Source organism: Pipistrellus kuhlii, unplaced genomic scaffold, assembly GCF_014108245.1.
Source record: "Pipistrellus kuhlii isolate mPipKuh1 unplaced genomic scaffold, mPipKuh1.p scaffold_m20_p_3, whole genome shotgun sequence".
In the NCBI taxonomy this organism is placed as follows: domain Eukaryota; kingdom Metazoa; phylum Chordata; class Mammalia; order Chiroptera; family Vespertilionidae; genus Pipistrellus; species Pipistrellus kuhlii.
Genome location: NW_023425529.1, coordinates 17,356,024 through 17,371,289, shown reverse-complemented (window position 1 = coordinate 17,371,289; position 15,266 = coordinate 17,356,024). Strand labels below are relative to the sequence as shown.

The window sequence follows — 15,266 nt, the reverse complement described above, 5'->3', positions numbered from 1 at the left end:
AAGATTCCATGGAAAACTTATACAAGAATATGTTTTATCTTAAAACATCGTCATAAAGCCCAGTGGGTGTGGCACAGTGGTTCAGCGTCCACCTATGAACCAGGAGGTCACAGTTCTGTTTCTGGTCGGGACACATGCCCAGGTTGCAGATGCAATGTGAGGACTGCATGCTATCTAAAAAATGTTATGAGTTTTGCAAACAAAAATTCTGGGTGATAAAATGGTGAAAGGATTAATTGAGACTTAAAGCAAGTGAGTCCTTAATTTAAGGTTCACAAAACTTTCATTGAGTATCTATCTTATATCTATCTATTTATCTATCATCATCTGTCTATCTATCATCTTCAACAGCCCTGAGAAAGATGGAATGGCACAATGTGGAATCTGAGACTTAAAGCAAGTGCGTCCTTAATTTAAGGTTTCAAACTAAAGAATGAATAAACCAGATTTATAAAATATATTCTGAAGCATAAAAATTAAACATTTCATTGATAGCCTGAAGGAAAGGGGACTAGAGGAAGTGGAAGAGAATATTTGAAACTGTAAGAGAGTGAGAATGTTGGATCATACTTCCAGAGAGGCCGTGGACTATAGAGTTGTCAGTGCTGACACCAGTCCAGGCCTTGAGATACGGTCTCATGGCCCCTTCCCAGCACTTAGGCCTTCTTTCAAGGGCAGAGCAGGACTGACTCCGTTTTGTACTGTGTAACTGTCTTGTATAACTATGTCTCCGACATAACCCCTTTCTGAGAAAAACCACAAAATGTATCAATTACCCAACCCACCCTTAAATCAGCCAATAGAAATACAGAGGGAAGTAACCCAGCGTAACCGGACCCTAGCACTCACCCCACCAATCAGAAACAGCCAACTCAGTGGTCTGAGCATCACCCCACCAACCAACCCTAAAACCCTATAAAAAGGACCACACTTTCAGAGCTCAGAGCTCTTTGAATTTTGCCTCTGTGTTGGTAGAGGCAGGGGGACCAGACTCGAGTTTGAATAAAGGCTCTTTTGTTTTTTGCATCGGACTCGGCTTCCTGGTGGTCCTTGGGGATCTTGAAATCTGGACATAACAAAACCTGTATGGTTTTGTTAACCAATGTCACCTAATAAACTCAATTAAAAACTATTTGAAAACTACAGGGTCAATAAAAATATATATGAGGAATATTGGAAATGTTTCTGGTTTGCTCATGAGTTACCAAGACTCAAAAGTCAATCACTAGAAGACCATTTTTGAGTGGAGTCATTGTCTAGCCCAAAGTTGAAAGGCAAATATTTAAAGTGCAAACATCCAGAGTTATGTAACACCCAAGGTTTCATTAGTTGCTTACCACAACTGAAACCTTAAATTAAGGACTCACTTGCCTTAAGTCTCAGATTTCGCTTACCACAACTGAAACCTTAAATTAAGGACTCACTTGCCTTAAGTCTCAGATTTCACATCTGTAAAGTGGAAAGCAAGTACTTGCATACCATTTTTCTCAGGGCTGTTGAAGATGACAGATAGACAGATAATAGATAAATAGATAGATATAGTATAGAATCTATACTCAATGAAAGTTCTGTAAAATAATTGGTTTTTCAGTGTCTCACCTGAAAGCTTGCTTGTTTTCTACAAAAATCCTAATGTATAATAGATTTACAGCATAAATATATATAATTAGCATATTTCCTTATTTTAATTCAGATGCCTACATTTTGGGGTTTCTTTTTTTAAAAATATATTTTATTGATTTTTTACAGAGAGGAAGGGAGAGGGAGAGAGAGTTAGAAACGTCGATGAGAGAGAAACATGGACCAGCTGCCTCTTGCACACCCCCTACCGGGGATGTGCCCGCAACCAATGTACATGCCCTTGACCGGAATCGAACCTGGGACTCCTCAGTCCGCAGACCGACGCTCTACCACTGAGCCAAACCGGTTTCGGACATTTTGGGGTTTCTTAAAGGAAGGTAAACCTACTAATTTTAATCTATTTAAGGCTCACCTCAAGCAAAATGTTCACTGCCATATCACTGGTGATGGACAGGGGAATAATTCTCATATATGCTGCTCAACAGCAAAGATTAATTTCATGCTTCTCAATACGTCTCCTCTTGGTAGAGAACTAATGACAGTACCCATAATTTCTATAGAAAATATTGCTGTTGATAACAATGCCGCTCCTCTCCTTGGACTTCCCCCTTTCTAGGCAGTATATGGCGTTGGTCCCCTCCCTACTCCACACTGAGACCCCTGAGAAGGCCTGCCTCCTTCTGAGCCACCTGAATGAGACAGTGACTGTAAGCGTTTCCTTGGATTCTCTCAGGAAGAATGAGAGCGTCTTCACTGACCTGGTGGTCGAAAGTGACTTATTCCGCTGTGTCTCCTTCACTGTGAGTATGGCTGTTTGGCTGAATATACTTGTTTCTGTTAGTCAGGGTCACAGGGATCCAGAATCCAGTCAAGATAAGACTTTGAGAGGCTGGCAAGGACTTCAGAAAGAAATGTAAATGTAGCAACTAAGTGTAGAAAGTATCAGCTATGCAGGAATTTATGAGATACAAATACTTATAAGCATATTTAAACCATCTTCATGATCAAAGAAAGTTTCTATTAGCAAAAAAAAAAAAAAAAAAAAAAGCAGCATGCACTAGATAAAGGAAAAATGTGACTTCTTAAAATTAAATGAGAAAAAAAAAATTTTTTTAAAAACAAACTAGGCCAATATTCAACATAAGCCCCCAGTGGTGGGTTGACAGGAATACATCACCCCATACTCTTTCTGAGAGTGAAAGTTATAGAAATTACCATGAGCAAATATCCAATAACTCTTCAGTGTTGCCCACATATAAAATACTCACAATCTATAGTAATAAAATATTGTAGTTTTCTTCCTCATAGGCTTAGCTATGCTTTTATAATGCCCTGTCAGCACATAAAAACTTGGTCAAGTTCAGTGTATTAACTGATTAAAGACTGATCTGTAAGGTGATGTGAATCTCATTTATGACCTTTCTTACTGAGGTATTTTCCTCCATCTTATGTCCTGTCTCCCTACTTGTAAAATGACCAAAGTAATTTTCGTCCGTGCCCATTTCCTGTGATAAGAATGAGGGAGTGAAGTTAAGTAAAAGAGGCAATATCTCCAGGGATGGTGGAGGAAACATTGAAGACTGAATGGATTCTCCGGATCTCTCTTGTATTTCAGGTCCCAAGAATTTCATCCAGTGAAGAGGTAATGTTTCTTTCTGTCCGAGTGAAAGGAGCAACCCACGAATTCAGAAGGCAGACCACAGTGGTGGTTAAAAACCTAGAGAGCCTGGTCTTTGTCCAGACAGACAAGCCTATCTACAAACCAGGACAGACAGGTACAGAGAGGCCAACAGTCACGACAACTTCAAAAAGGAAAGATTCTCCCCTGTGTGTTTCCCAGTCAAAAACCCTATAATACTGGTTTCTTAATAGTTTGTCTTTCCAGCGTATAAGACTGATTTAAGATTTCTAGTGATAAAAAATATTTCTGTTTCAGTGAAGTTTCGTGTTGTCTCATTGGATGAAAATTTTCACCCCCTGAGTGAGTTGGTGAGTCTCCTTATATCTATACAGAATCCTTATTATCTGTGTAACCTGATTGGGAGTCTGTTTTGGGTGCTGGGGGAGGACCAGGGAGAGGAGAAATCTGGTATCGATAATAGTAATTTCTGGCATTACAATAGTGTAATATCCTCATTTTAAAACAGTTTACCTGGTCAAGAAAGTAGTTAAGTTTTTCTGTCTTGGTACTGAACTTAGGCATTTGTCACTTAATTAAACTTAGAAATTTCTCAATCTCAAATATATATAGATATGAAATATATATCTCAACTCTATACACATATATTTTTGTATCCATTCCTTATTATAAAGTAAGCTCCTTGAAAGCAGATATATTGTTCTTTTGTGCATTGCAATATTCTCAGAACCTATAGTGACACACAGCACATAGTAGGCACTTAATAAATAAATATATATATATATATATATATATATATATATATATATATATATATATATTTTTTTTTTTTTTTTTTTTTTTTTTTTTTTTTGCCAAAACCGGTTTGGCTCAGTGGTAGAACGTTGGTCTGCAGACTGAAAGGTCCCAGGTTCAATTCCAGTCAGGGGCATGTATGTTGGTTGCGGGCACATCCTTGGTAGGGGGTGTGCAGGAGGCAGCTGGTCGCTGTTTCTCTCTCATCGACGTTTCTAGCTCTCTATCTCTCTCCCTTCCTCTCTGCAAAAAATCAATAAAAACTATAAAAAATAAATAAAAATAAATAAATAAAAAATATTACTTTTTAATAATGAATAAACATTGATATCAGAGGAGCTATTGCCATTCTTCTTTATTCTTAGAATGATCTAAGAATTCTGTGATCCATCTTAATATTTGAGTCTGAACATAGTTACTTATACTTCTGCTGGTATTTTACTTCTCAGCCTATAAAATTTCAAATCAAAAGAGTGTTCTTCCCTGGGATGCCATACACATTTAAGTAATGTTAGTAAATCCCATTCTTAATGAATGGTAAGTGCATACATGTATTTGTTGCTGACAGCCTATTACATTCTTATCATTACTTATTAATTGCTTTTAAATGATTAGTTAAAAGTTCTGTAAAACTTAACTTGTAATTTTTTATGTTAAAGTTATTCTAGATAAAACTACCTTGCTTATAAATCAGAAGTGAGAATATTTGTGAACAATTCTAAACTTTATTTCTCTTTTCTCTTTCAGATTCCACTAGTATGCATTGAGGTAAGTGAAATGAAGCATTCCATTATTACAGGTAAAGTTATAAATTTAGGGGAAATGTTATTATATTTGAGAGATTCTTACAATATTCCAGAAACTTGTCATTAAGGGAGAAACCTTCAAACTCATATAACACTGATGGTATAACTCATCTCCCCTCCCCACTCCTTATGACCCATCCCATTTTCCTCTTTGTGGATAACATAGAGTTTCTATAGATTCCCTAAATTGTCTCTAATGCTCTAAGCTCTTTAGTAATTTTCGATTCGTGTATCTATAGGACCCCAAAGGAAATCGCATCGCACAATGGCAGAAGCTCCAGTTAGAGAGTGGCCTCAAGCAATTGTCCTTTCCCCTCTCATCAGAGCCATTTCAGGGCAACTATAAGGTGGTGGTACAGAAGGAATCAGGTGAAAGGACAGAGCAGGCCTTCACCGTGGAGGAATTTGGTATGAATTATGGAAAATCATGGAATATTTTTCTTTGTATTTAAACTTCTCAGGCCTAGAATTTGAGCTTATTTTGAATCCTTTCCCTTTTCCTGGGAGACAGTGGGCTGGAGTAGAACCAATTAATATATGTTATTCCCATTAAGATAATTAATGCTTTGTGAATAGGACTTCATGTAACTTAATTATATTTTCATCTCCAAAAAAATAGAAAACATCCTTGTTTTAGTAGAATCTTCCTAATTCATTAAGGTTACAAGGGTCTGTCTCATTCTTCAACCTGTCTCCATTTGAGCAAGGTAGATATATTGGAGAAGAGAGCTGTCTCTTCAGGAGCCTAAAATATTATTAGGGCCCTAACTGGTTTGGCTCAGTGGAAAGAGTGTCGGCCTGCAGACTGAAAGGTCCCGGGTTCGATTCCAGTCAAGGGCATGTACCTTGGCTGTGGGCACATACCCTGTGGGAAGTGTGCAAAAGGCTATTGATCGATGTTTCTAAGTCTCTTTCCCTCTCCCCTTCTCTGTGTAAAAAAAAAAAAATCAATTAAATATATGTTTATATATATATTATTAGGGATGTGTTACAAAGAACCTGAAAATACTAATTCCCCAGAAGATGACAACTAATCACAAACTTCCTGTATCTCCTATCAACAGTGCTTCCCAAGTTTGAAGTGAAAGTAACAGTGCCAAAGATAATCACTATCTTGGACGAAGAGGTGACTGTGTCAGTGTGTGGCACGTGAGTGTTTTGGGGTGTTTTTTTTTTAATCTTTTGGGAAGGGGGATTATTTTAAAAAGACTCACCATTTGGGATATTTTGGCAAGTGTTTCTAGGAGCAGTGACAGCACAAATACTTGAGATACATGAGAACATTCCACCTCTAGAACCTTTCTCTCCTATTGCCTTCTTATTTTCTTTCATGATCTTATCAACATTATTATAACTATCATTGCACAGGCAACTGTCCCTATAGAGACTAGGCTACAAAATATAGTTTTTTAAATGAAAATTAAAAATTAAGGAAAAAGGGCATGATAAAAGAAGACGATAGTAAGTTTCAGCAGGTTACACTGGAGAATTCTAGAAGAGAAGGATCATTACTTGACTGTGCTCAATAATGTTTGAGCCTGCAAGTGGAAAGTGCAGACTAGAGGGAGAGAAGGGAGTAAATATACTGTAGCTAAAAGGGGAAATATTCATAGGTAGAAAATGTGGATTTTCAATGTCTACTTTGATTCATTTGGTGATGTTCTTATGACAGATACACGTATGGAAAACCAGTCCCAGGACATGTGACCATGAGCATGTGCAGAAAGTATCATAATCCTTCTAACTGTTTTGGTGGAGAGTCACAAGCTATCTGTGAGAAATTAAGTCAAAAGGTAGGTGGAAAACTCTTTTAGGGACTAATGATGAAGGCACTGTTAATAAGCAGGGAGTCACAACGTGGTGCTAACTCAGAAAGATAGCACCCTATCAGAGAATTCTATGCTAGCTATAATCGTTTTGTAAAAATAATTGAATTAGCATAGTAGGAATTATGTCTTTCTTATAATTGTCCATTATGGATGTTCTTGGTACAGCAAACACACAGAATGATGAAAACTTATCCAACTCCAATAACTGGTATCCAAAGCCATCTTTGACATCCATTTGTATGAAGAAAAGAGAAAAAAAAAAACAAAAAACTTTTAACCACCTTGTCTGGGAAGAATGTCAGTTTTGTTCTTTCTATGAGCAAGAACATGTCACAAGGCCCCACTTAGATACCAGTGAGGTAGGAAACACAGTTCCCAGATAGGCAGTGACTTTCTAGCCATAGCTGTACACTATGGAACTAGGAAAGCCGAACTGGTGAAGGGTTAGCTGCCCATTACAGTAAAACTTATCCCCAAAATTCTAGTGCATTTCTATCTCATTCACTCTAGGAAATCTCAAATATTAAGGAATACACGTGTCAATTATAAACCAATATTGTTGTAAAATGTAATAATAACCAATCCCTAGAGGTATTTCCTTCTTATAGGAAATACCTAAATTATGTTCCTGCCCCCCCAAAATCCCACCAGATTAACTGACCCCTGGTGTGTCTAGTATTTACGTTCTTGTATTTTATGTTATCCCCTCCTAGCTAAACAGCCAGGGTTGCATCTCTCAGCAAGTAAAAACCAAGGTCTTCCAGTTGAAGAGAGAAGGTTATAAAATGGAACTTGAAGTGGAAGCCAAGATCAAAGAAGAAGGAACAGGTCTGTGTACCATGTGGGTATGGGAGAAAAGGCAATGGGCGTTGATGTATACCCTCTGGCCAAAGTATGATTTGAAAGGGGGAAGGTAGTATACGAAGTCCAGGCAGATCATCCTTCCGAAAAATGACTTACATTTTTCTTCTTTTTTTTCAGATGTGGAGTTAACTGGAAGAGGGCTCAGCGAAATAACAAGAACTATAACCGAACTGTCATTTGTGCAAGTGGACCCACACTTCAGACAAGGCATCCCCTTCTTTGGGCAGGTGGAGTATTTTTCAATTCACAAACCAAACTGTGCATTATCATCTAATAAGCACAGCATATTCTGCTAAAACTATACCTGATTATCGTTGCCTGCTGATTAATACAAGCAAAGGTATTAAATCACATAGAAATGTATCTGTTTCCTCTGTAAATTTGTATATGGAATCTATAAAATCATCCTAAAGCACCCGCAAAATTAGAACGTTTTTTGTCACTCCTGGAACAGCATTGTGTGGTGTCGCTCCATCCCCTTTCCCCCGTTTCCAGGCAGTCTCATATTTTTATGATTTTTTCTCACAAGCATTATCCTTCCAACACTAATTTACATGGCCATGAATGGGTAGATGCTTTTAATTTTTATTTTGAAGCATAGAAGATGCTACTATGCCTAGAATTTCTTTCATGGATATTGTGTTTATAACACTTATTCTATAAATGCAAGTAAAACAGTATACACAAGGGTAAAATACTGCTATTTAAGGTTCCCAGATTTTAAAAATATAAATTTCCTCACAGATCTACAGAGATATATTTCATTGTTATTTTTCTAGCATAGGCAGATGTGCAAATGGACCTTTCTGGCTCCAGGAGTCTGAGATAACAGTTGGAGGTACCTCATGTATAATTACTGTGTGTCATATTCTTAACGGAAATGCTATAAAATTTCAGCTGTGAAGAGGGTGAAAGACAGAGGGACTAGACTCCACTAAGGAGTGGTGGAGTGAATTTTAGAATGTTTTGATTATGTCATGACAGCAAACATATTCAGAAACTTTGGTCACATCCTGAAATGAAAGACCACATCATGTTTTTAAATTTCTCAGATATAGTGTAAATTTTCAATATAGTGTAAATTTCTCAGGTATAGTGTAAATTTCTCAGATATAGTGTAAGTTTCTTAGATATAGTGTAAATTTTCGATATAGTGTAAATTTCTCAGATATAGTGTAAATTTCCTAGATATAGTGTAAATTTCTCAGATATAGTGTAAATTTTTAGTCCTGCTAAATAATCGTTCCATTAGTCATAAGACTCATCAGAGGGGAAAAATCAGAATTTTATCCTTCTCTTTGTACATGTAGCCGACAGTTCAGTGGCAAACTTAGATTTTGTTCATCAGTTACAAATGCTGATCCAACCCTGCCCCTGTGCTTCTTGCTGCCATAATATGTAGCTTATCCTGGGCAAGAATCAACATCATGATAGGAACTGGACGACTCATCTGCTGAGTTTAATATTCACAGTAATGTGGGTTTAAGACTTTATTAGGGTGGTGTGCTTCTTCTCAGTTTACATTTTTACATGGCAAATGCCTCATAAAATCTGCCTACCTTCCAAAGGATTGAAAATTTAGCTCAACAAGCCGATATCACGCATAAAACAACCAGAGAAGCACACCGGACAATGTATTAATTGCTCCCTGTACACTTATTTTACAGCACACCACACCATAGAAAGTTAGTTGTCCACCACACAAGAAGAGGAGCTCGATTAAATTTGAGAGTGGGTTAAAATTTTTCAATGCTGTATGATTCTTGTGCTCTGTGACTCTGCAAGAGTAATACATGATACACAGCCCCAGAATACATTTTTCAGGTCACCCCAATTATGATCTCCATTACGCTCTATCCTTTTACACTGCTTTATCTTTATTTTTTCAATTACAGTTTACATTCAATAATATTCTGTATTAGTTTCGGATATGCAGCATAGTGGGTGGATACTCACATATTTTACAGAGTGGTCCCCACGATGTTTCAAGTACCCACCTGGCCCCATACAATATGCTTTATTTTTCTTCTTAGGACTGATGACTATTAAATAAGTGTGCATTTATCTAACATCTGTCCCTTATGTATTTATTTAACTTCTGTCCCTCACTAGACTGTAAGCTCTATGGTGGAAGGACCTTCGTTTTGTCCCCTGCTATAGCTTCAATGCTTGGAAATGTGTTCAACATATAGGATGCACTCAGTAAATACTTTTGATAAAATGAATATGTTGGGCGCCCACTTGAGATTGGCCATATAACTGATCCACAGTTTTTAATCTTCAGGTGCGCCTCCAGGATGGGAAAGGTGTCCCCATGGGAAATAGACTCGTCTACATCACGGCAAATGCCGCCAACCACGCCTCCAATGCCACCACTGACCAGTTTGGCCTAGCGCAGTTCTCCATCAACACCACTAACGTGAAGGACTCCTCCTTCTCTGTCAGGGTAAGCTTGGGAAAAAGTTACTAATGACATGAAGTAGCCTTGCAAAATGCTTGCAACCTAAAGTGATGAGATCTCCAAGTTTGTTTTAGTCCTCTGGAGGGAAAAACACTAGACACTAGAAACCAATTTAAGGTCAACTTCGAAAAAACTTTATTAAAAAGCTGTTGTGGTTAAAAGCGTGGGCTCTTCTTGTGTGCTATTACTGGGAATATAAAATGGTGCTATAGAAAACAATATGACAGTTTTCCAAAAAATTAAAAATGGAAATACCATATGATCTCATAATCCCTCTTATGGGGAATATAGCCACAAGGATTGAAAGCAGTGTCTCAAAGGCATATTTGCACACCCATGTTCATAGCAGCAACTTTGAAAAGGAATGAAATCCTATCATATGCTATAATATAGATAACTTTGATGACATTATGCTAAGTGAAATACCGAGTCATACACACACACACACACACACACACACACACAAAAAAAAAAAAAAACAAAAAAAAAAAACAAAAACACAAACACAAATACTGTATGATTCCACTTATACAATGTATCTAAAATAGTCAAAGTCATAGAAATATAAAGTAGAATGGTGGCTTCCTGTGACTGGAAAGAAGAAATAAGAAATTGTTGTTAAATGTATGTAGAGTTTTAATTTTACAAGGTGAACAAATTTTGAAGATCTATTGCACACTACTTCACACTACCAAACTGTATGTAAAATGGTAATTTTATGTTGTGTGCCCCATGATTTTTTTTTTTAAGATGAAGTTTCCATAATCAAATAAATAAGATTAAAATCCTGGCTCTACTCTTTTTAAGAACAAATAACTAAAAACCTCTATATTTTATTTTCTTATCTGTAAAATGGATCCAACTCTTAGAATTGTTGTGAGATTAGAGCTACTGTATTACATATTAAAGCACCTAGTAAGCCCCTTTAACTATTAAATATTGTTGCTGTAAAAGCACATTTTAACATTACTAGCATTTTAAATTCATAAACTATTGTCCTTACTTTATTTTTATCCTGCTATTCTAATTTTCTCCATACTCTCCATACCAATATAGTTTGCTTTTTATAGCATACAGTTTGCTTTTTATAGCATCAATGAAGATATAGATATACATTTATGGATATATGGCTACACGATAGATATTACACAGTAATAGTGATGAAAAATCCCTACCTGTTGGAATTTTTCATATAAATATAAAAAGGGATAAATAATATTTTAATTAAGCTATAAATAGTTGCCATAAAAGCCTATTCTTCTAATAAATAAAAATTGAATGTTTACTCATTTATTTTATTAAGAAGTATCTCAAATACCCTCTCTGTACCAGGCACTATGATAGTCCTAAAAAATGAAAATATTATTTTTAAATGCTTACTCTTTGTAATGAGCATCTATACGTTATCACTGGAACATACATTGAGATATGAACAAAATGGTTGGCTGACCAAAGATTCACTCATGCCACTTGGGAGGTAAATATGAGGGTAGTGGAAGCCTGAAAAAATAAAACTAACAACTTCTACATGGAGAAAAATTGAAATACAACCCAAATAATTCCTATGAAGCTTAAGAATCCAGACTCACAAGAAGCATTAAAAAGAATCTATCTAAGACAGCTCAAAAGAGATGGACTTTAGCCAATTTACCAGCTCAACTCTTGAACTAATGCTATTTATGGAAAGTATTCTCAGACCCTTAACGTTGCAATGTTACATTTACTCGTAGTACCTATTTGCAACACATCATGAATGAGGCCTTGACTTTAATTTGTGAATGTGATTCTTCAGCTATTGGACATTATTTAGTGCCCTCAAAGAGGTTTCATAGTGTCTTGTCTGTACAATAAAATGGTCAAAGAAATGTCGAGCAAGCTAGTCAGAGCAAAGGATGTCTCCCTTTATGTTCTTCAAAAATATACACAGAAACCCAATATACACAGGAACCTCTTCAAAGTAAAGGCACAAACCAGGCCTGCAATAGAGAGAAACCCAAAAAGGAGATGAGCTTCTCTCTCTCTTTACTATGGAGCAAAAGACTTCTAGGTGCTAGTTTAGGTAGGACAGTCAACTAATACAATTTTGTGAGGACATTGATTCTCGATGAAATATAAATTATACAATAATACCATTGTTGTTTTTTCTAATTCATTAGGTCAAATACAAGGACCAGAGCCACTGTTTTGACCACCAATGGCTGACCGAAGAGCACAGAGATGCTTATCACACTGCTACTCGTGTATTCTCTCCAAGCAAGAGCTTTGTCCACCTGGAGCCCGTGTCTGATGAACTGCGCTGTGGCCAAACCCAAATAGTCCAAGCACATTATGTTCTGAATGGACAGGTCCTGAAGGAGCTGAAGAAGCTCACCTTCTATTACCTGGTGAGAAGGAGGACCACAAGCACTGAGCCATCTGCAGACAAACGCTATCTGTGGGGCAAGATTTATGAAGCTCTTGAGAAAGTCTGTTTCTCTTTAGAAAGTTTGACTTTTCGTAGGGTTAATTAATTCTTGCAAGCAGGGGTGCAAAAATAAATAAATAAATAAGCCTATCACATAGAGGGCAAGATTTGAGGTAAGATCCTTTTCATTGCCTTTTTTTTTTTCCCCCTCAGATAATGGCAAAGGGAGGCATTGTCCGAACTGGGTTTCATATACTGACTGTGAAGCAGGAAGACAGTGAGTATTTTCATAATTCCACATTCCCACCTCACTTTGACACATTCAACCTTACACTGCAGAAATACCAGGATTCGTTTCAAATAAAGAGAGGCAAGCTACCTCTAACCCCAATAAAGACGAAGTTGAACCCTAGCTGGTTTGGCTCAGTGGACAGAGTGTGGGCCCGTGGACTGAAGGGTCCCAGGTTTGATTTCTGTCAAGGGCACATGCCTGAGTTGTGGGCTTGATCCCCATTATGGGACATGCAGGAGGCAGCTGATCAATGAGTCTCTCTCATCACTGATGTTCCTATCTCTCTTTTCCTCTCTGAAATCAATAAAGATATATTTTAAAAAGAAGAAGAAGAAATTGAGAGGAGAAAAATATTTTTTTCAACCCAATATTTCTTTTCCTTCAGTGTATTCTGTTCAGATTGTTTAAAATGTAGATGTAGTGTTTCTTATAGATCATTCCCAGTCCAAACTTTCAAACCAAAAATATTCATGGACCACCTTTGCAAAATAACATTTCAAAATAGTTTTAATCAATGGACTGAAGATAAAATTTGGGAGTACTTTCTATGTACTAGGTTTTGTGCTGAGTTATTTATATTTTGTATATAATTTTTCTTCTTGAAAAATAGTTATAATTTATGAAGAATTTAATTGGGTACTTCCACCATTGACTTGGACTCTTCCCATGAATAAACATGGAACAATATAAATCTCTGATGATTTATCCTATTCCAAGGAAGTCTGAAAGAACACTTACTAGAAAACTAACTGTGACCTGCTCTTCTGTTGCTTTTTCATAACAACACAGAAGATGTACAGAAGTTTGATGCAACCTCTGAAGAATCTATGTAGAATCAAAAAATAACTTCCAAAGAAGCACCATGTTCCTCTTAAGAAGAAAAAAACAAAACAGAATTGCTGTTCATGGAGGTTTAAAAATGACATAAGGATAAATACAATGTGTTAAACTCTTATTATTATAATTCACAACTTCACCTTCTATTTCCCTTCTCCAATGTGAGGTCTAGATCAAATGGCAACCAAGATGTCTCCATACCCTTAGATAGCATCAGAACTTTATATAAGAACTTTAAAATTGGTGATAAATCATCACTTAAGAAAGAAAAAAGGAAACTTTTGCCGAAACCGGTTTGGCTCAGTGGATAGAGTGTTGGCCTGCGGACTGAAAGGTCCCAGGTTTGATTCAGGTCAAGGGCATGTATCTTGGTTGCAGGCACATCCCCAGAAGGGGGTGTGCAAGAGGCAGCTGATGGATGATTCTTCTAACTCTCTATCCCTCTATCTTCCTCTCTGTAAAAAATCAATAAAATATATTTTTTTAAAAAGAAAGAAAAGAAAAAAGGGGACTTTTAATAAGGCTTCTTTTTCCCTAAAGCTAGAGTTCTGAGAGATAGAGAGTTCTTAGGGATCATCATCCATTTGTTACATACTGTTTAATATACCTATTACACCTTCTAACAGAAATGATATTAAGCAGACCAGGTTCCTCAGTGGCCTTGTGTGATAGAAAACATCCACGTTAGCCCTGGGGATATGTCTAACCTGTGATCCCTTTCCCATTGCCTCTGTGCTCCAGTGAAAGGCCATTTCTCTGTGCCGGTCCCTGTGGAACCAGACATCGCTCCAGTCGCTCGATTGCTTATCTATGCCGTTCTACCTGATGGGGAAGTGGTTGGCGATTCTGCGAAATATGAGGTGGAAAACTGTCTGGCCAACAAGGTGGGTGCTTCATACCATGAATTTTTCACACTAAATTAGAAGTTACTATCATTATTATTGTCTGCATATGAGCATTGGGACCAAAGAGGTTAAATGAACTCCTACAGGACTTCTGCAAGGTAATGGCAGAGTCACATTAAGAAGCCATGTCACTCTTAGGATGAGGATGGTGGGGGAAAAGGGGTAAGGGCAGAGGGTAGGGTGGGATCCAAGTGGAGTGGAGCTATGGGGGGGAAAAAGAGGAACAACTGTAATAATCTAAACAATAAAGATTTATTTAGAAGAAAAAGAAAAAAAGCCATGTCATTGGACTCCTAGTGCAGAATTCTCATGTATTATCTCTTACCATATGATATGATTCAGAGTAGCTTGCTCCCTTCTTCTCTGATGAAATGTTGGGGAATAAGTTTTTAAGACTACTAAAGAGCCAAAAGAAAAACACAAGGGCATCTAGAACTATTTGCATTCTACCTTGCAGTGAATGAACATTACACAATATATCATCTCAAATTTAATAAGCTGCAAAAATAATTAGATGTCATTATAATGGCTTAACTGGTTCTTGGAAATCAAAGTGAAGTGCCAACCACCACAAGGTGCCAACCACCGCAAAGTCAAACAAAGTGATTATGCATTGACTGTAAGCAGCGCTCAGAATAGGCAGGTGACCCAGCCAGCATGGCCCAATGGTTAAGCATCGACCTATGAACCAGGAGGCCATGGTTCAATTCCCGGACAGGGAATATGCCTGGGTTGTTGGTTTCATCCCCAGTGTAGAGCATGTAGGAGGCAGCTGAACAATATTCTCTCTCATCGATATTTCTCCCTCTTCCTTTCTCTCTGAAATCAATACAAATATATATATATTTTTTTA

The 15,266-nt window shown here is 37.1% G+C and overlaps 1 protein-coding gene across 3 annotated transcripts in view; it reads left to right on the top strand.

The window, feature by feature from the left end:
* The window catches only part of LOC118729851 (alpha-2-macroglobulin), a 118,256-nt gene that overhangs the window by 78,941 nt on the left and 24,049 nt on the right, over nucleotides 1-15,266 (top strand). Inside the window, exons 2-14 of one of the 3 annotated variants that reach the window (XM_036457387.2) lie at nucleotides 2,198-2,381; nucleotides 3,197-3,356; nucleotides 3,518-3,570; nucleotides 4,763-4,783; nucleotides 5,061-5,229; nucleotides 5,886-5,970; nucleotides 6,494-6,614; nucleotides 7,364-7,478; nucleotides 7,632-7,741; nucleotides 9,799-9,960; nucleotides 12,132-12,359; nucleotides 12,593-12,656; nucleotides 14,250-14,392. In XM_036457387.2, the coding sequence (XP_036313280.1) occupies nucleotides 2,198-2,381; nucleotides 3,197-3,356; nucleotides 3,518-3,570; nucleotides 4,763-4,783; nucleotides 5,061-5,229; nucleotides 5,886-5,970; nucleotides 6,494-6,614; nucleotides 7,364-7,478; nucleotides 7,632-7,741; nucleotides 9,799-9,960; nucleotides 12,132-12,359; nucleotides 12,593-12,656; nucleotides 14,250-14,392 (1,615 nt within the window). Of the gene's footprint in view, nucleotides 1-2,197; nucleotides 2,382-3,196; nucleotides 3,357-3,517; nucleotides 3,571-4,762; nucleotides 4,784-5,060; nucleotides 5,230-5,885; nucleotides 5,975-6,493; nucleotides 6,615-7,363; nucleotides 7,479-7,631; nucleotides 7,742-9,798; nucleotides 9,961-12,131; nucleotides 12,360-12,592; nucleotides 12,657-14,249; nucleotides 14,393-15,266 lie in introns of those variants that run through there. The other 2 variants (XM_045587735.1, XM_045587736.1) reach the window with 2 other exon arrangements.